The sequence below is a fragment of the Macaca nemestrina genome, chromosome 8 (assembly GCF_043159975.1).
Source record: "Macaca nemestrina isolate mMacNem1 chromosome 8, mMacNem.hap1, whole genome shotgun sequence".
NCBI lineage: Eukaryota > Metazoa > Chordata > Mammalia > Primates > Cercopithecidae > Macaca > Macaca nemestrina.
The window spans coordinates 147,562,185-147,583,239 of record NC_092132.1 but is presented as its reverse complement, the minus strand read 5'-3'; the positions used below and the strand labels follow the sequence as shown (position 1 = coordinate 147,583,239).

Here is a 21,055-nt window from a genome sequence, read left to right as displayed (position 1 = left end):
CACCTGGGTCACAGTGCTAGTTGGTAGCAGAGTACCAACTAAAACCCTGGTCTCCCAACGCCCCATCCAGCACTCTCACCGCTGTACTGATATGCCTATTCTTATCTTTTTTTTTTTTTAAAAAAAGTGCTGTCTGAGGAGCGTTAACATTCTTACTTTTTCATTTTTGCAATGAAGTATACAGATACTGATGGCCATTTACATCTCCTTTCTGCCCTGTTTTTGCTGTCTCTTTCTGTGTTATGTGGGTTTGCTAAAATACTGGGTGGAGCTCTGTGGAGGAGGTAGCATGATCATCTCTGAAGTAGGCTGTTTTTTTCTTTTTACCATAAACTGAATTTAGTTGGTCACAATGACTGTTCTAAATGGCTAGAAAAGGGAAAAGGCTAGCAAAACTTAGACGATTTTCTAAATTTAGATAATTTTCTAGAAGACACTTTCAAGGCAAACTAGTTTTTGCTGTCCTTTATAAGGCCGGCAGGAAGCATGTGTTGTTTCTGTTTTAAAAAGGGAGAGGAGCGGACTTGGGAATGCGGATGGGAATGCTTGAGAAATCTCACAGCAGGGCTGTGTGTGCCCTGCCGGGTCCCACTGCCCCTGGACAGAAACCCCCCTAACCCCACCCCCAGCCAAGACTTTCTGTTTCTTTATCTCCTCTTTCTGCTAGCACCCAAAACGTTGAAAGAATTCCAATGGAGAGAATATTTGAGATAATATTGGAAGATGCTCAAAATACACAGGATTAATTTACACGAAGACTCAGCGGGAACACAAGCCATCTTTTGTACATGAAGATGCACTACTGACCCGCCGTCCACAAATGTGTTTGGACAGTTATTTTCTCAGTATGGGTGATGGCTCTCCAACGAACTGCTCCTCTCCTCCTGCCTGGACACCCTTTTCTCTGTGCTCTCCTGGGTTAGAGTAAATGGATGCAAACACACATTTCCGTGCCCTGCAGCAACTTGAGACTCCTGTGAGCAGAACGCACTGACGGGCAACGTGCGTGGGTGGTGAGAAGCATCCAGCTCCCATCTGTGGAATAAAGCCGCCCAAACCGTAGGGAAGAGCGCTGTCGTGTAAGGCCAGGGGATTTTCAGAAAAGAAATGTGTTCTTTCCTCTTTGATTTTCATGTTCATAAAGCTGTAGGTGCAGCTTTTTAAAATTTGATGATTTCATAACCGCTGAAGTTCATGCTTTCCTGAACTATTTAGGAAGAAAATCTACCCCTTGTATTGGATGAGATGATCTGTCCCTTCGACCTCTGGTTCAGTTCCCATTCTCCCAAGTGTTTAAAGCTGCGAGTTTTTTCATATTTTCATATTTATTTACATAATTTAAACCCCCTGTGTGCATGTACTTTAAGGAATTGTACATCTGCCTGGGCTTTGCAGAAGCTGAAAGGGAACAATCTTTTTATAACTCACATTAGAAACACAAATTACTTAACAGGGCTATGTTTTGCACATTAATCTTTAAAGGTGCAATATATTTTAAGCATTTTAACCTTATTTTAGATCTGATCAGCAGTAGAATGTTTTCAGATAAGAAGCAATGCAGCAAAAGCAAAACAATATTCAATACCCAGATGATGTGGCAAGACAGAGAATAGTATAACTTTTTGTCTTCCAAATATAACTTTTATCTTCATTTCTTGATCTGAAATTTGGTAGGAAGTGTAACAAGTATGTATCAACATATTTACTGTTTGCCATTTCAAATGTCGATAGTGAAGCTGGGACCTCTATTTATTATGGAAGACCATAGAAAACCCCATAAACATGTTCTACTTCTGTCTGTGGCCAGCAGTCCAGCAAAAATGTTCTAAAACCACATGCACTGTGTTCTGTGATGATTATAGTTTGACTGTGCTGGAAAGAGAGACTGTGAACTGCAAATGGTGATTATGACTTTGGGCAAATCATTGAACTTGTAATTATGTCTCCCAAGACCTCCTAACCCAAAATAAGAGAGTATTTTACTACAAAATATATGTTACGTCAAACTGCTTTTTACAAAATACCAGCTCTAGGGACGTTTCCAAGTCATTTTCGGAGGAAGTTTGTCGAATTTCTGTTTCAGGGTGTGTCGCTCGTGTATTGGAGGGGGAGAGGGTTGAGTGAGAACCGATAGGCACAACTTGGCCATAAAATGAAGTGCAAACCCACGTTTTATGTCTATAGGATTCCTCATTCTAAAGTAATTTTTACAGAAAATGGCACTCTAAGCAGCAATTCATTAAGATAAAGACACAGATACAGCCTTTAGAGTCACACTTTGTCATGAAAGAGCCTCCCTTATGTCCTGACTTGAACCTATAACATCTGCTGAACTGTCCACATCAGGAAGACTCAAAATACATTTTGAGGCCAGTTAGGTGATTTCAGATTGAACCTGCTAACATCAGATGCTGCGGTAAGTAGTCTCCCTAGTTTTGTTCTCACAGTAGAATAATCATTTCGATTTTTAAATGTTGCTCCATGGAGACTGGTACGACGTGCTCATGCTCTGCAGTTCCATTTTAACAAATAACATAATGGATCGCTGTCAAATGAATGCCATCGCAGACATCGTGTTGGGTAACAGAAGCCACACCCTAGCAGTGCTTACTGCATGATCCATTTCCGTGAAGCTCAAGAATGAACCAAACTTACTAAAGGTGGTAGAAGTCAGAATAATGTCTTCCAGGTGGGAGGAGTTTGAGGCTATGAACTGAGCGGTGGCACAAGGGAGCCTTCTGGAGCGCCGAAAATGTTTCCTAGATCTTGACCTTGGTGCTAGTTACATGAGTGAATTCATATTTTAAAAGTTATCAAGCTGTAAATTTCAGGTTAGTATACTTTATCCATCTCCTGTGTTTTATATCTCAAAAATTCTCTTAAAAACTAAAAGATGTTTAAAAATGAAATGTTTGACAAGTTTTGTTGTGACGCTATGACCCTAGTTACTATGGGTGGTTTTATTTGTCTCTGCAGTTTTCATCTGGGAGTACCTAAATAATGCCTAACGAAATGAACTTTGGAAAAGTAATTTTAAAGTAACTGTCTACAGAGAACTGTGGATTAAACCATTCTGGCCATCTGATGAGGGTTAAAAGTATTCAGTTAGGTATATTAGCAATTTGACATTCCAAAACACGATTCTTTCCGGATCAAGCATAAAAGGCATTTGCTCTTGGAAGACCAAGAAAGAATTCATGCAGTTCCCATTAGTCTAAAAATAAATAATAAATAAATAAATGTCTGAGTCATGTATTAGATTTTGTTGGAGTTCAGTGGCTTCAAGTATAGGAAGAAAATGATTTGTGCTATGAATAATAGTTCTACCCATTGCCCATTGGACTAAATATAAGATTACTCTCAGAAAAGTGAAATTGACTGAATTCAGTTCTGCTTTGAACTACTCCAATGCAAGTGTTTCTGACTTTTGAGCCATAGTGTAGAAAACTGAATAAAATAACTTTATTCATGTTGAATTGGGTTGGGGAAGGAGCGATATTTGTGACATTGGAAGCCATTGTAGAGTCTTCATTACAGTACAGATTTGAGAATCAAACACACCTGGTCTGAGTCCCAGTTCAGTTCCTTAGGAACTACTGGCTCGATACTTTCTAACACCACATTTCTGGTTGATAAAACAGGTATATAAATACCTACTGTGCTATGCTAGTGTGAAAATTAAGTGGAATGAGTTAGCACAGTTCCCAAACTGTGTGCCAAGGCACCCTGGGTCCTTGCAACAAACAAATTGGAGTAAGGGAGACAGTCTGAATATTCAAGGGAAGCCCAGCAGTACTCAGCGTCTGTCAGCCACTGGAAGAATTCATAGCTCAGCGCAGCTCACAGTTTCAACAGTATCAGCTCGTACCTCTGTAAAGCTAGGCTTTTGGTGGTTGCTCTTTGTGAAAAGCAAGTCCTACAGGAAAATTAGCGTAGAGCGTAAAATGCAGGTGGCAGTGTCCAATTTGATTTCAAAGTGTGAGAAGTCAGGCAGCACCTAACTGGCAAATATATTCCATTCATATGTCACTGGGGTTACTTAAGACAGAACATGATCTTCTCTTAAAACTCAATTTATATGTATATTGGTATTTTCAAATAGCTACTAAATTGTCAAGACATAAGTACTTAAATTATTTGGAACTAACCACTTAATAAAAGCAACTGTTAGGTATTTCTGTTGGCCTAGAGATCAACAGAGAAAAAATAGTGAATCACTAAGGGTGCCATGAGCGGAGAACATTTGAGAACGTCTCGCTTAGAACCTTGCACTTGGTAGGATATAAATGCAACCTACCCTCTTCCTCCCCTTCCCGCAATCCAGGTATTGCCTTTAATTGTAATCTCTATGATTTTATATGTTTATCGGAAAACTAATAAGTCAAAAAGAACTAATAAATTGTGTAAGACCTTCATTAAGATGTATCCTTCCGTGTTTTCCTAACTTCTGAGATCACTAGGAAAAACAGCCATGTTCCTTGCAAGCTGGCTGGCTGGCCCTGTCTTCTTTCAGGTGAACAGCATTTGTAACTACCTCGTACCTCGGAACAAGTGTTCTCAGAGCAACATGCACGTGTTCCGTGGGTACCCATGGTTGCCTTCGGGCTAATGCGTTTTTGGAAGTGTAGATGGGTGCCAGTTTTACAAAACTCATGTGGTCCATTTCTGCTTGTAATTTATAGTTTGCCTCCTTGCCATCCTCACTTGCTCTAAGATGAACTAGTTTTATAACATTAGATTATACAGAAAAGCCAAATTTACTTGAACACCACAGCAATTTGGGAAGTAAACTTTCAGTGTGATTCTCCAAATGCTTGTGGTAAAAGTACAGGGACTTGAATCATTTTCCCATCATGAGTTTCAGTTATGGAGACCCGCCCCCTCTTTCTAACCCTCCTGCCTTGCATGCGTGTCTCTTGCAATGGAAGCTAGTGGAAAATTCCTCTCCCCTTTCACTCTGCTGCCATCAGTTTCAAAAAGCATGCCATTCAGAATTGACGTTTTCTTCTGCATGCTCGAATTTTTACTCAACAACCGGAAGGGAAAAAAATTATTTCAAGAGATATTTCTCTATTTATCAAAGCGGCACAGAGCCACAGCAGCACTTTGGACCACCGTAGAATGGCTGACTCACTTGCCTCATCAGTTGATGGGCACATGTTCCTATCAAACAGTGAGTGCCTTTGAGTGATGGTGTGTGACACACAGCACAGCAGCGCCATTTCTCAGAGCTGCAGCAACACTGGTTCACACAAGTCACTAGAGATTCCCATCTCCACTGACTCACTCAGTGGGAACAAAAGCTCCCATGCCGGTGGGAATGTGGGGCCAGGGGAGCACCGGAAGAAGGGAGCCGTGGCAGAGGTTTTCCTATTGTTAGGTTTGTTTGTTTGTTTCAGTGAGTCATCTTACCCCCATTTTTTTTTTTTTTTTAACCAAAACTCACTGTGGTTACTTCTCTAGTTTGGGTTATGACTCCTACAAGCCAGTTTAATTGTATCAGTGGTAGTGAATTCTTGAAAGCTTCCCTCAGTTGTAGAAGTTTAGTTTCAAATTGAAGTGGTCCAAGTGCCAGCTTAAGGTTTGTGGTTTACCGTCTTTATTGAATCCCCCGCAGCGGAAGAACCTACATTGGAGTTTTGGCTGCTCTTTGGGATTCGAATTATGAGTAGTTGGTTCCACTAGAATCTTGGCCCTCTCCTCAAGTGGCTTGAGGCACACTTTGACTTTAGGAGGCCAAAGTTAGAGCCTACATGAAGGCTTTGTCCAAAATGCCTTTCCTGCACCCCAGCATTTTCAGGTGGTGTGTATAGACCTGACAGTACTCTACTCGTGCCTGACTTCCCAGCTGTTGGTCCCCTGCCACTTAGATGCCTTTCACGGACAAGTCCATGCTAGCCTAAGAAATTTCCCGAAAATGGCAGTGTTAAACTCAGAATTGGGATTTGGATCCTCATCTCAATCATTATCCCCAGTGGTCACTAGCCCTCCTCTGGCCAGCTCGAGGAAAATGCTGGGGTTTTCATTGCAGCTTACTTGCATATCAGTGGTCCTAGTAAGCACTCAAGAGGAAAGATCAGACCAGCCAAACTTGCAAGGCAGGCTGATGAGCCAAGGTACAGAAAGTACACCTCATGGATTTTTATAATGATGGCCATAAGTCATTCAAGGTGAAGCTTAATGCAATTTAGAAAGATTTGAGGCTGGGCACGGTGGCTCAAGCCTGTAATCCCGCCACTTTGGGAGGCCGAGACGGGTGGATCACAAGGTCAGGAGATCGAGACCATCCTGGCTAACCTGGTGAAACCCCGTCTCTACTAAAAAATACAAAAAAACTAGCCGGGTGAGGTGGCGGGCGCCTGTAGTCCCGGCTACTTGGGGGACTGAGGCAGGAGAATGGCGTAAACCCAGGAGACGGAGCTTGCAGTGAGCTGAGATCCGGCCACTGCACTCCAGCCTGGGCGACAGAGCAAGACTGTCTCAAAAAAAAGAAAGAAAGATTTGAAAAAAAGGAAGAAAGGCCCTCTTGCTCACAGAAGCAAGCTCTCACTGGGAAAATTGTTGTGTATAACAAGCATCTCTCTCTGATGATGCTGGAAAAATAAGGCGCTATCAGGGAGGAAGGGAAGGGTTGAAAGACCAGAGTGAGCAGCAGATAGGCACTTGGGTCCTTCCTTTTATTCCCACCCTCTTTTCCACTGGCTGTTGATAAAGTTTCATCGGTTTTTAGCTGTCTGTTGTATTTCAGTACCTCCTTGTGAACCTCTGATTATAACCTGGGGAGAATTATGTTTGACCAGTACTTAATGAACCAATCTAATCCTCAAAAGTTGGTTCTGGGCACCACGGAATAAACACCAAGACCACTCAACATATTTTCTGAAGAGTGGATTTCATTAGGAGGCAGGTTAGTCTTGGAACTCAGTCAAAGCAGCTTTAAGACAGTCCAGCTCCACAGATTTCAGAGATAACAGTACAAGAAAAATGATGCATGGGTTTGTACAGTTAAGTGTTGAAGTGTTGACTTCCATAAAAGAACACAAATGTCAATCTACAGCAGTACCATGGGTATGTAAATTGTGTTATACAGCAAAACACTGCACAGTGACGGGAAAGAACAAACTTTAACATGCACAACAGCATGGATGCATCACAGATAAAAGAGAGCAGAAAGGAGTATGCACTGATTGTTCCAATTATATGACATTCAAAACTTAGCAAAATTAACCCATGGTGGGTGACAAAGCAGAGTCCGGATTGTCCTTGAGAAGAGGGGGATATTGACGAGGAGGGACCTGAGGAAGCCACTGCAGGGCGGGAAGCCTTGTGTATCTTGAGCTGGGTGGTTATCACACAGGTGCGCACAGATATGGATGAGGAGGGGCATGGGGGAGCCATGTGCAGGGCAGGAAGTCCTCTATATCTTGAGCTGGGTGGTCATTGCACAGGTAGGCACAGATATAAAAATTTACGAAGTTGTACACTCACGATTTGTGAATTTTATTCTATGTAAGTTATATCTAAAAAAAACAAAAAAAAACCTAGATTCCCTAAAGCAGAGACAGCAGGGCTCGAGTCTGAGCTATAGCCATGCCAGCATCTAGATCCATGAAGAGGTTGGGGTTGGCCTTGCCCAGGTGATCACTCGGGGATGGGGGCGTGCTGTGAATGGAAGATGTGCCTGCTATCAGCGCTGATTTTGCCCACCCTTTATTTCTACAACGCCGTCTTCAAAAGAATTACACTTCAATTTTATACCAACTATCGTGCCTCTTCGTGAATCCCTCCCCATCTGGAAAGCCTCGCCAAGCTGCCGCTCCATCTCCAGATTCTTCTCGCTGGCTGCCGCTAGGTGGCTGTGAAGGGTGGCAGCGTCACTGGTGCCCAGCTCAGGCCGCAGCCATGTGGATGCTGAATCCCCGGGGGCTCTGCCTCTTCCTGTGTGTGTGGGTCCTGGGAGTGAAGCAGTGTGGCATGGGGTGGTTGCACACACCCCCAACTGCAGGGCTGCACCCAGACACGTGCGGTGACCCCGGCTCTGCAGCCACTTGTTGCCCTGGCACCAAGCCAGCCACTCAGCATCCAGCACCTCCTCACCTCTCCTCTGGGGTGAAGCGGAAACAAAAGTATGTGCCAAAATTGTTCTGCACACCGTGTCCCAGATTTTCCACATCTGTTCCCACTTGGGGTGAGGGGTGTGCTTCTGGTGTGACAGCTGTGGGCTGTGTAGGGTGGCGGGCGTTGGCGGTGAAGTCTGTTGTCCTCCTGACCCACACACGAGGGGGTGTGGATTTTATATTGACATCTTTTTAAAATCTGTTTTATTGGAAGAGGCTCTCAAAGGAAGACATTTTATCAGAGTTTTGCGGCCTGTGTACGTTCTGATACCTCTCAGAGCTCGAGCTTCTTACCCATATAGGACAAGCTGTTGTGAAATTGAGTGAGACGATGTAGCCACATGGCGTGCACCTGATAAATGCCACCACAGTGATGGTCAGCAGCGTGGTCACCACTGTCATTTCACAATCGCAGCCCAAGGCGCCCAAGGGGAAGGAGTGCCTCTCTCTGTTTTGACCTTCTCTGACTGTTGTCCTAATAAACAGTGTCCTTTCTGCAAGAAGCTGTAGACTTTTGAAACAAGCAAGTGAAGCGCTCCAAGGCCCTTGTTTTGAGAAGGGGCAAGTGCATTAGGTAAGGGATTTCCTCAGGTGCTTACGTTCCACGGCTCCTGGGCCTCTGACTCAAAGCTGACCATCTCTGCTGATACTGACTTAGGATTTTAAATCACTTAAAATTGAGCTGGATAGAGAAAAGGTCCTACTTCAGCTGAGAGGTCTGCTTATTCATGATTTTTTTTTCTCTTTCTCATGCAGAGACTGTTGATTTTAGTGGCAGCGGTATTTGGGGGTGAAGAAGGGGAAAGGCAGAGTAGTGTGCCATCAATTCCATGCATGGCAGCTGTGACGTCTTCATGGCACGGGACAGGCCAATTATGTAACCATAAACAAATTATATGTATTAAAAGTTGCCCAATTAAAGGTAAAAGCATGTATGGATTTATTGTTTTTGTTATTACCTAGAAGGGAGCCATGCTGTATTTGAAAACTATGCACAATTTCACATCACAAAATAACCAGTTGTTATTTGAGGGGCTGGTGTTCTGATTAGTCTTAATTTTTTAACTCATAACATTTTTGTCCCAATCATCAACACTGTTAAGAACAGGTCACTGGTACAGTTAAGTTAAAAATGATTCAGGTCAGGAATTCCTGTCATTAACAATTTTTTGTATTAAAGTTGGAAAAGTTTAAGGAAATTTAAGAACCTATTCCTTAATAGTTAAAAAATAAGGAATTCCATATATGCCAAATGTTAAGCATAGATAATTAGCTTGTGGTTGGAATTTGATGGTTTTATGTTATTCAGCAAAATACAATAACGTACTTTCTCAGGCAGCATTTTTACACCAACATTTCCCATTGAGACCAGTTTGTTTAGGGAATTTTTAAGCTACATCTGTATGTAATAATTTTTTGAGATTCCAAAGACTACACAGTCTAATAAAACTCTAATCCTTCAACTATCTTCAGACTAATGTTTGTAATTATCCAGTAGATGACCAAGAATTGATATCATCTGTTGATTCCAGAAATCATGGCAGAGAAAATGCTGTCAGGAACCCAAAGAAAATCAGAGGAAATGGTACCTTTAGAAATTCTGAATCTTTTCTATTAAGATATGTGGCTTGACTGCTTAACCCCCAAATGCCTGCTTAGAAGGTAGTTTGGGGCTATATTGTAATAATCATTTAGTTCCTGCCTTCTTCTGCCATAGAAACAACATGCAGAAGCAGCATTGCTTACGACACACACTGAACCTGAAGGGATGAATTACACGTGATGATGGAATGTGGCCATATTAACGCAGTCACAGCAGTGTGTTACCCAATGGACAGTACTGGAGCGGTTTCCACAGAGGCATTCATGCGATATGCAGAATACAGACATTTTACACAAACACTTATGATGGTCCTTTTCAGTGTTGAAAAGGAATTCATTATCTTTCAGAGTAAACATGTGCTTTGAGGTATATAACTCGGAGGTATAGAAGTTAGATCATTTACCCCAATGAGTGTGACTGGAATTAGAACCTTTAACTAATGTGAGATGTAGTATAGATCTTGATAAGTGTCTTTCTGGTGTTCCTGTTAAAATTCATTCTAATTATAGTTCCTGCAATTGTGTAGCATCGTACAGTTTCCAACACCCTTTGCTATCCATCATCTTATTTGAAACACATAATAATCTTACAAGTTCACTGATGTAGGTAACAAAACTGGTACCGTTTCTGAAGATACACAGTGATTGTTTCGGCCAGTTAATTAAGGCAAGAGATCACTAAACAATCATTCTACAGTTATTCCTACTTTTTTTTTTTTTAAAGTCACTTATTAAGTGAAAGAAGCCAATCTGAAAAGGCTATATATTTTATGATTCCAACTCTATGACCTTCTGGAAAAGGGAAAACTGAAGATAGTAAAAGGATCAGGGGTTTCCAGGGTTAAGGGGAAGAAAGGCTGTGCAGGCAGAGCACACAGGACTCTTAGGGCAGTGAAGCTGCTCTGTGTGATTCTTCAGTGGTGGATCCATGGCTTCATACATTTGTCCAAACCCACAGAATGTACAGCATGTCAACTGCGGGCTCTGGGTGATAATGATGTGTCAATGTAGATTCATCAGTTTTAACAAATGCACCACTCTGGTGCAGGATGTGGATCGTAGGGGAGGTGACTGTGTGTGTGCCACGGAGGGGGGCTGTCGGAACTCTCTGTACTTTTCTCTCAATGTTGTTGTGAATCTAAAACTGCTCTAAAAAAAAGTAGTCTTTTAAAAAATCATTTACTACATATGAAAAGGAACAAGTAAAGCAACAACAACAAAATGTTATTCTGTAGTTTCAGATTGCACCAGTAAACCTAGCCAGCCCTCACTAGGGTCTTCTGACGGTTATATAGTTAAAAGTACACCAGCACCCCTGAGAGTAACTTCAGAGGCACGCTGGTCTAATGGTAATGGTGTCGACTTCACACGTCAACAATTTTTTTTAAAAGTAGATTTTCTTGAATCTGATCATGTCCAAGATACCTCTTCTTTTGGTATAGAATGCCTTTATTCAAACTACAGGAGAACGCGAACATATCCCTTTGCTGTAGTTTGGCTAAATTCCTGAGGCTGGCTTGGGCCAGAAACAAAATCCCTGAAATGGTCTCTTTTTTTTTTTTTTTTTTTTTTTTTACCCTCTCCCTTTTTCCTTCTGGTTGGTGGTCTTGGGGCCTCCAAGGCCCCTCAGGCAGAGGAGAACTGGCAGTTTCCCTATTCATTTTTGGCACTTCTTGAACAGAAAAGCGAACGTCAGACGGTCCTTATAAAGTCCCACGTGATTCAGCCACCCATACCGAGGGTGGCCCTGGCCGTGGATTTACACATAAGGCAACTTCATGGCGTATTTTCCCCTTTGGCTGTTGAATGTAACTACCAAGATATGCGTTGGGCAGACAAAATAGAAATCTTCCGTGTGTAGCATGTCCAGTTGGATACTGTTCGTGACATAGAGACGAGCCCACAACTCGGGTTTAACCTTCATTCTTGAAATTTGTCAGAACAAAATTTTCATAATGAAGGTGCTAATGTATCTTCTGAAATACTGAGTACTTCAGACAGGGAGATGTGGGTGGTATCTAGTAGCCTTGTGATAAGACCCGTATTAAACTAATAGGAGTCTTATCCCCAGATTAAGCCACCTGGACAGTCCACCTCCAGTTAACAAGAGTGTTAACATGGGAGTAAGTGTGACAAATGCCCAGTTGGTCTGGACTAAATGTGACAAAATTGAGAAACAGATCCTACAAGAGCTGGATTTTAAAAAGAGAGGGAAAAAAAATGGAAAGGCTAGCTGCTTGCTTCTTTTTAAGACTTTGTTCATGTTCTCTCCCCCAAAAGCCAATTATGATTATAATTAATCAGCCCACAGAAAATGATTCCTTCTCTATGAGATGTCATCAACATGATAAAATAATCCATTTCCCAAGACTTGTATATCTTAGTGTCTCATCTCTTTAAAAAGCTCCATTGTCCATAAAAATTATAAAATTACATATTTTTTAATGACAGGTAATTTTTAATGTATATTTTTAATTTGGTTGTTGGTTTTAAAAATGTTAAAATATTAAATATCAACTGTGAATATTTTGTGGTGGTAAGTTGTCAGGTTAATGCAAAGATTCCAAAAATAATTCACAGACATGTGAAAGGTTGCTCAGAGGGAGAACCAGTCTGATTTTGGAGAAAGTAATCACCATCAGAGGAGCCCTCCGGGGGAGCGGGAGAGCCCACGGGTTTCAGTGAGGTTCTAGATGAATTGCAAAGAGAGGTTTTAGCTGGTTGCAGGAGGGGCTCTGGTAAAAGGATTAGGTCCAGTTCTCAGGAGTTTTTTAATAGGTTTCACATCTTTTGTCAACTGATGCAAGGAAGGATTAGGACAGAAAAGAAAGGTGATTTCATGGAGAAATATCTAATTAAAATATTAAAGACAGTCGGCTGGCAAACCTGACCTACAGTCCCGGCGGTGGTAGGCAGAGTTCCTTTCCCTGTTTTTAAACCACACATAAAACAGTCATTTTAATCCCAACAAATGGTTCAAACTGTTATTCTAAACCACTGCCCATGATTTTTTTTTTTTTTTACTGTTTTTATTTACATCAAATCATTCAACTTCACATAATTTTCTTTTTAAGCATTAACATAATGCAAGTGCCAGGCCATTTTTGGTGATCCCATCTGTAGAAGGTTAGATAGACAATAACACTCAAATAGTTTTTAAAATCTAATAGTGGGAAGGCAAGGCCACATGGAACTTCCCTGAGACTGAATTTCATTGGCCTGCCTTTCAAGTGGTGTACTGTGAAATCCAGCATTTCACCCCGTCAACTTCCAGAACAGGGCTGTAACTAGATGTATGGTTTGTAAGAATATCCATGTATACTTCCCCTTGTTTATAACAACTTGGGGGGGGGGGGGGCTGTCCTTTTTTTTTTTTTTTTTTTTTTTTTTTTTTTTTGGAGACAGGATCTCACTGTGTCACCCAGGCTGGAGAACAATGGTGCCATCCTGGCTCACTGCAGCCTCCATCTTCTCAGTTCAAATGATCCTCCCACCTCACCCTCCTGAGTAGCTGGGACTACAGGTGTTACCACCACGCCTGGGTTATTTTTGTATTTTTTGGTAGAGACGGGGTTTCATCATGTTGGCCAGGCTGGTTTTGAACTCCTGAGCTCAAGCGATCCACCTGCTTCAGCCTCCCAAAGTGCTGGAATTACAGGCATGAGCCACTGCACCCAGCCACCTAAATTTGTTTTTAGTCTTCTGAACTATTAAATAGTTGTACCAATTAAACCAATTGCACCAATTCTACTACAAGGTGGAATTTCTTATCATTCCTTTACAAACAGGATATTCCCAGTTGCTTGTTTTTGCTTGTTTTCTTAGCAGCTTCAGCACCATCCTCACATAGAAGGGCTGGCGTCTCACCTTTCTAGGGGTGAGAACAAAGCTGTGCTCTCAGCAACCAGAATCTGTCAAGTCTTCTGTGGGGACTTGGTATTTCAGGTCCTGATGCTGGCCTAGGAGTGCCCTGCACTTGTCTAAAGATCGGAGTCCCAGTGGGTGAGAATTGCTGCCAAGACTAACCAGGGGTGTCAACTAGTTACTTAACTTCTCAGGCTCACTTTTTTTTTTTATTTTTAATAAAAACAAATTATTGAAGAGGTAATTTTAATAAGTACTATATAATAAGTACTATAGCATATACAGTGTTTACATATAAGCATTAAATATTAAGAATGTTTATTTCAGAATCATATAATTATACCTAATATTTACTTTTTGTCAGTCTTTGTATATTCTCCATTTTTTGCAATATCCATATATTACTTAGGTAATAGGAATAGCAACCATTCAGAAATAGTTCTCATTGATTTTCCTTTTATAAAAGGGTTTCCATGTAGTGACCAAGGACTTAACATCATCCCCACCCCACAGTCCCGCCCATGCCTGACTCCCTTTGCGCTGTGTTTAATTTCTCATTTCATTCATTTACCCTTCTGTGCAGCACATACCAGCTGCTGCTACACTACTGACCAAAAGCATAGGCATTGTCTTTTTTTTTTTTTTTAAGAGACAGGGTCTCACTCTGTTGCCCAGGCTGCTGTGCAATGGCACCATCATAGTTCACTGCAACCTTGACTTCCTGGGCTCAGGCCATCCTCCCACCTCAGCCTCCCAAGTAGCTGGAACCACAGCTGCGTGCCATGGTAGAGATGGGGTCTCACTCTGTTGACCAGGCTGGCCTTGAACTCCTGGCCTCAAAGTGTCCTCCCATCTCGGCCTCTCAAAGCTCTAGGATTACAGGTGTGAGCCACTGTGCCTGGCTTTAGGCATTTTCTTCCCCCCCTGACTTCTTCCAGGCACCTAGAACCAACACTGCGTGGACACATGTAGGTCCTCGATAAATATTTTTTGAACAAATAAACAAACTTTCATGGCTCCTGCCCCGAACTTGAAACCCCCCTACGAGGGGTGGGTGGGGTCGTGTGGTGTTCACTCACTTACGCGAATGAACTGAGAAATAACGCACTTCTGCCCAAATTCATACTCATTCACACTCCTCTCAGCAGTTTTCTGCAGTCTTCCCAGCCCCACGGAAAAGTCTGCTTTTGTCAGAGGGGGGGATATGCGTGCTTTCCCGTATTTACTTTACCGCTGGGCAATCCATACAAGGCAGCTAAACTGCAGAGGGCACTGGTGTTAGCATGCCCCGTGTTTATAAGGGACTTAAAAAAATATACAGGCTTGCATCCACCATACCTACCATACTTGCGTGCTAGAGATATTCCCGGGGCAAAATGAGGTGAGGTGTGGACAGTGCTTTAAGGTGATTCAGAACTACCCTGTTAGGATCACTACCTTAGTGATGAATGATGCGGCTGCAAAGTTGAGTGGCTGTCTTTATATCAGAATGATTCTAGAATAATTTAGGAGAAAATTCTCATTGTTAGGTTCCTTCAAGCCCAAGGAGGCTATAGCGCAAAGAGAATAGGTGTTGGCTGTCTAGATGGGCGCTGTTTAATTAGAGTCGGCCGTATCAGTTGCCAAATGAAGCCAATCTTACAGGATTATCCTGTAGAACAAATATATATTTTGCATATTTAATATGATATGTGTATGTGTAAACACACACACACACAAACATACATACATACAGGGAGAGAGAGAATGGTTTGCCTGCTGACTTGCCATTAAGTACCGTAAACATCCTGCAAATTGTGAACAGCTAATTGGAAAACAGTCTGTCCGTGTTCATGATTCATTGTATGCATCCTCTTGATCTCAACTCAGGAAATCCACAAAGCTGTCCAGGCCCTGCTGTCATTTTGTGGCCAGATATGGAGAGATATAAACCACCTCCTTTCTTCCCTGTCAAAACAGTTGTGCCACATCCTCCCTCTCTTCCTCATCTTGACTGACTCCCTCACAGGTGGTGTGTCTGTCTCTCCTGCCCCTGCCCCCACACACACCTTTATTTCTTTACCTCAATCTTTCAAATTTGCTCTTTGTTCCTAAATACAATCTTCCTTCCAACCTCTTGTCATGTCATTTGTGGGCCAGGAAAGATCCTGATTATGCTACAATGCCACTGTACGTGTTTTAAAAAGAAGGAAAGCTGTACATTTGATACTAAATTTGGCATTTTAAATAAAGGGCTGGTAAAAGAAATCTCTGAGTGCTAATCTCCAAGAAAGGGATGGAAGACTGGGGAAGGAGAATCTGCTTCCTATTTCCACCATTTCAATAGCCTGACATTTTTTTTACCTTGCCCATATCTTTCATAATATTTTTGTTTTATTTTTTAAATTACTCCCATGATGGTAGAGTTGATTTGAACTCTTGTTTTTCCATTTTAAATATACAAAATTTCAGTTATTTTATGGATTAAAATAAGCACCATGGACCATCCTGAGCATCTGATCACCACTGATAAGACAATTATCCTTCTCAAGTTCCGTGTACACTTGTAGATTACAGATACACTTGTGGATTACAACCTGTTTACAACTGTAAAGAGCCAAATTGACTAAAATCAGAAAAATTTCAGACTTCAGTATTGAGACTATATGGATTATCTGGTGTCTCAGTAGAAGGTAAGATTATGGAAATCCATTTCCTAGTTCTAGACTCTGCAAGCAAATAGTATGATATCTGACTAGTTAATCCAGTATCTCAGACAATGCCATATAGTAAACAAAGACTACTTGACCACAGAAAACAAATGATATATGTATAATATATAATCCACATAGAGTAAACATGTATTATATTTTATATGTTTTATATACTGTAGAGGCATATATTGTACTACACATATACATATTGCATAAGAGATATAGTAAACTATATTTGTATTTTCCAAAATTAAATATATTGCACTTCCCCTACCATAGTGAAACTGTCTCTTCTACATTCCTTACTGCATTCCTTACTATATAGTAATACTAACACTGAGCGCAATCATATTTCACCACTCAGGATGTAGCCAGCGGATACAGTAATGGTTCTTGTCCTCCACTATCACAAGAGACCAGTGGCTGTGAATGGGATGGGATTTTTTTCTTTCCTCTAATGAACCAAGCCCTGGGTTTTATTGTTGTTGTTTTAATATACAGCTAATGAGTGTTTTGTAGCCACACACGACAACACACACACACACACACACACACACAGTCCCTAGCAAGGGCAGGGTGGGACTGGCGGGCTGGGTTCCTCTACGAGCCTCTCACCATCCGTTTCTCCCAGTGACAGCAGCTATGTTTGAAGAGCATAACTGCATGGTTTCCTATGCATTGATTCATGAGTAGTAGCTATCACATCTTATTAAAAAGATACACTGTTATTACTTTTAAAGAAAGAAAAGGATTGCAATTCACATTTACAGTTTCCAGCCTGTTCTTATGTCGTTTAAAAAACAAACAAACACACAAACAAAAAAGATGGCAGAGGAAATGTTTGCATCCGCAGTAGGCATCAAGTTTATTTTTCAAATCATTCTGTTTTAAAGTGTTCATAGACTTGCAGTTGTTTATAGGTATGAGGCACTCATCAGTGTGAAATAGTTATTTCCTTTCCATATTTCCTCTTATCAGGAAAAAAAATCCCTTTGTTCTTACAATCCGTTTTGCTAAATTATTTGTGAGTTTTTATAAAGTGTGTTTAATATCACCAGGGCAGAGGTTCAGACTAGTTGCAGGATTAGCAAGAGAGACGTAGCATGAGTAGTCTTTGGTCCATTGCAGTGTGTTTCATGTGCTAGCAATCATGAATTTATCTTATCCTTGTTTAACTACTACACAGCGAGTGAGCTGTCCTGTATTGTTCCATTCATATTCCTCTGAGTTCATTCAGAAGCCTGACACTTCCTTTGCCGGACAGATAAAAGGGGCAGCGTGGGACCTTTCGGTGATGTGAAACCTGCTTTCTTAGTCGAAGGTCCCTAGGCTATGCTGACCACTCAGAGGTTGAACTACTATTTATTTGCCCTAAAATGAACCAGAAACTTGGTCTTAATTTCCTTCCTGACAAGTGTTTTAATTTCCTAAAAGTGTACAGATTTTGTAGTAGGTTGTTTTTCAATCTTTCATTTTTAGTGCTGATCCAGGAGAGAAAGGAGATATGGAAACTTTTTCTTTTCCCCAAAAAATAGCTCAAAAGAAAATATGTAAAACCATGAAAAACACAGAATTGTGCTGCTGCTTTCTGTGCTAATCAAATCAGTGGGTGTTAGGTTGTAATGGTGACCGTTTAACTGTGTGGCTTATCTATCATTCCATTTTATATTATTTTCTTCCTCATGAGAAAATCAGTGTTTATTATCACAGGTGACAAAACACAGGAGATACACAAACAGAGAGGTTACATTTAATCACTTTAAGTGGGTTTCATCTTTGCTTTTTTGTTTTCATTCCCAAGCCAGAAGCCTGTAAACCAAGCGAGAGTGCAAATTGCCTTTCTCAGGTGCACATCGCTGAGATAGGCTGGGAGAACAGGTGTGGAGCTCGTGCAAAGATAAACATTAAGTCATTCTTGGTGAAACGATATTTAGCTAGACAGCTGAAGACGGACTTTTGAAATAGCATTGTGATACTGCTGTTCAAATATTGACTAAGTGAACCTGGAAAGGAAGAAATTTTGGTCGCCTAACATAGAATTCCTTGTCTTTTTCTGTCTTTATCTCAAAGACCCAACAGAAGGGGTAGTTTACCTAAGAAAGAAATATGAGCTTTGCTTATGGAGTTTCAGGTATACCTAACGTAGGCTTAATTAAGCAAATACAATTTAGCAGCCTTGCATTTAGCAAAGCACTCTTTTATGTTTCCTGGCCATTTCTTCTAGGAGATGACTTGCCCGTCGGGCAGATTAGAATATTTACTGCAATGCGTCTTTCATCCCTCACTGTGACTCTGTAACCACGGTAGATGTGGGAAAGTCATTAAACATCAGCATGAAGATTTACAAAGAAATAGGAAGTTCCAGTTAAGCAGATATTTAGGATATAGTTTGCCTTCCACATATGTCAACCTGTGTTGCTGCATACTTTTTAAGCTTAGCGTAATTATTTACACAGCTACGAATTTTAGAAGATGTTTAAAAGCGCACCACAGTGACCTGGGAAAGGAGGGAAACTTACTGGAGCACTGAGCCAGGAGCTTAAAAAGACATTGCTAGTGAGTTTCATATTACATGAAATCTGTATTTGATAGGTCATTTTGGTAAGTTTTTGTTTTCAATGACTCCTCTTGACACAGTAACCAGTGGTGCTGGGAACATTCATTCACATTGATTCGTTTAAGCTCATGACTCAAATAATAACTTAGTTGTTTTCTCTCTGAAGGTACGGGAGGTAATGAGAAGCACAGATTAGGCTCCAAAATCCGTTCCGAGATTCAGATAAGGTGTCCTAACAAAAGGCTTATGGTGAAATGAAAGAGTGAGAAAATAATTGTGCTTTTCTAGGGTAACGTGTCAAATGAGGCTTACCAACTTTTAAAAGACTATATACCTTTAGATAATCACATTCCCTGCCATGTAAACATTGTGATGTAATGGCATCATCATGCTACTTAACAATTAATGTATGCATTTTGTTTAAACTTCCTTTAGAATACATATAGTCCATATAAAGAAAATTCCAGGGTCGTTTTGGGTTTTATATAAATAGCTCCCATGTTTACATGTAAAAAAAATTATTTGTGAAAGAAAAACAGAGCTTTCAATATCCTATTTTGGTTACATCTCCATAAAAAGTCTAGGAAACAGTGGGATCATCTGTGAAACAGTGGAATCACCCCAAGAACAAACTGTCAGATAGATTGTCCTGTCATGGCATGACTTGAACATAACCGTCCCACGTGGGGACGCATGCCGCACTGGTTGCTGGAACTGACGGGGGCTGCAGTGCTGAATACCTTTGGGACGCTTGGGAAATGTGCCCCTGTTTACAGATGGCAAAAGCCCTTAGCAGTAGGGCCGTGAGATTCTGAGAAACACAAGGTCTGCTTTATTTAATTTCCTCTCGTTTACCAAGAGTCACAACCTATTTTAGTAAATAAATTCAGGAAATTGGTAAAGCACTTTACTCCATCCGTTATGCCTCGGTCATCAGCATGCTTGTCACGGTCTTCCTGGCTCGCGGGCTGCTGTGGCTCACAGCCTTCCCTCACTTGCCTGCAACCAGCTGAGAACCTCCGTGGTGATGGGTGTTACTGAGCTTAAACGATGTAAACAAACAAAACGGCACACAAGTTGTGCAGAGAAGTGTATTTCCTCTCCCTTGTTAGTAGAGATTTCTAACTTTAGAGATTTTCTGTATTGACTCTGGCATTCTTTCCAAATAATTATTTTCACCCCGGGGACGACCCACACACCCTGGGATAGAATAAAAGAAATGATCTTTCATTTGAGGGTACCAGCAACCCGCTCTCCAGCACTAATCCTCTTTATCCTTCTTCTTCTTTTTTTTGTTGTTGTTAAAACCTGAGCTGCTGCCAAGCTGATCTTAATAGCATGGATTGTTCACAAAGACAGATGGATTTTTTTCCTACCTTCATTAGCCACTGAGTGTTGTTTTCCATGATGTTCTCCAGCACTTGCAGCCTCTGCACCGAGTCATCGTATTCTAGCGGCGCGTCCCTCTGCACAGCATTGGACACGTAGGGGCTGGAGGAAGAGCGGCAGTTGTCCATCTCTGGCAGGAGGAAAGTGTAGCTGCAGGACCCATGCTGGACCTGATACTGCTTCTTTCCTATGCTGTCCATGCTCTTCCGAAAGTTGTTATAGGCTGCGGCCAAGACAAGATCACAGCTCAGGGTAAAGAAAACAATCTGCCACATTCTTTCTTCAGTAATAAGCCAGCAGCTTAGCAAACTTGAAGGCACACACAGGTCCAGAGTCCCGAGCTGCTGCCGTCTAAAACGCAGGGCTCCTACGCTGCCGTGGCCGGGTCCGTCAATGAAAGTCTTCTCTTTCCTCTTTTTCCAGTAGCAAACTTGGTTTTTAGTGCTGTGTTCTCTCCAGGCATGCAGTAAACTGTCAGATTGCAGTGGGAAGAACAGTCCTGCTCACTTGGGAGGGCTGTGTCAGCTTTTACAGAGCAGCTTTCACGGTCCTTTGTTCCTCTCTCCCCAGATCCTACAGTGTCAGTATCCGAATCAATCACTTTCCTTTCCTTATATGATAAGTTGATAAGAGCAGCCAGACATGTGTAGTGGGCTGCTCCGCCCTCCTGGCTTATCCGTTATCTTCCTGTAGGGGGTCACTAGCCAGGCAACAGGAAAAATCAGAGCAGAATGCCTGCCGTCCAACCAGGACCCATGCCGCAGAAACCCTCTGGGAAAAACCGATCTGTCACAGGACCCCTGGGCATTTCCTAGGCACCACCCCAATTAAGT

The 21,055-nt window shown here is 41.6% G+C and overlaps 2 protein-coding genes across 6 annotated transcripts in view; one reads left to right on the top strand and one right to left on the bottom strand.

Moving 5' to 3' along the window:
- Positions 1-20,976, bottom strand: part of LOC105464176 (angiopoietin 2) — a 63,074-nt gene extending 42,098 nt beyond the window's left edge. For both annotated transcript variants that reach the window (XM_011711845.3, XM_011711846.3), the window contains exon 1: positions 20,210-20,976. In XM_011711845.3, coding sequence (XP_011710147.1) covers positions 20,210-20,497 — 288 coding nt within the window. In that variant the 5' untranslated portion in view covers positions 20,498-20,976. The remainder of the gene's footprint in view (positions 1-20,209) is intronic.
- The window catches only part of LOC105464174 (microcephalin 1), a 243,977-nt gene that overhangs the window by 133,866 nt on the left and 89,056 nt on the right, over positions 1-21,055 (top strand). The window contains exon 13 of one of the 4 annotated variants that reach the window (XM_011711843.2): positions 668-13,074. The exons of the other annotated variants lie outside the window; for them this stretch is intronic. Coding sequence (XP_011710145.1) covers positions 668-682 — 15 coding nt within the window. The 3' untranslated portion in view covers positions 683-13,074. Of the gene's footprint in view, positions 1-667; positions 13,075-21,055 lie in introns of those variants that run through there. 4 annotated transcript variants of the gene reach the window in all.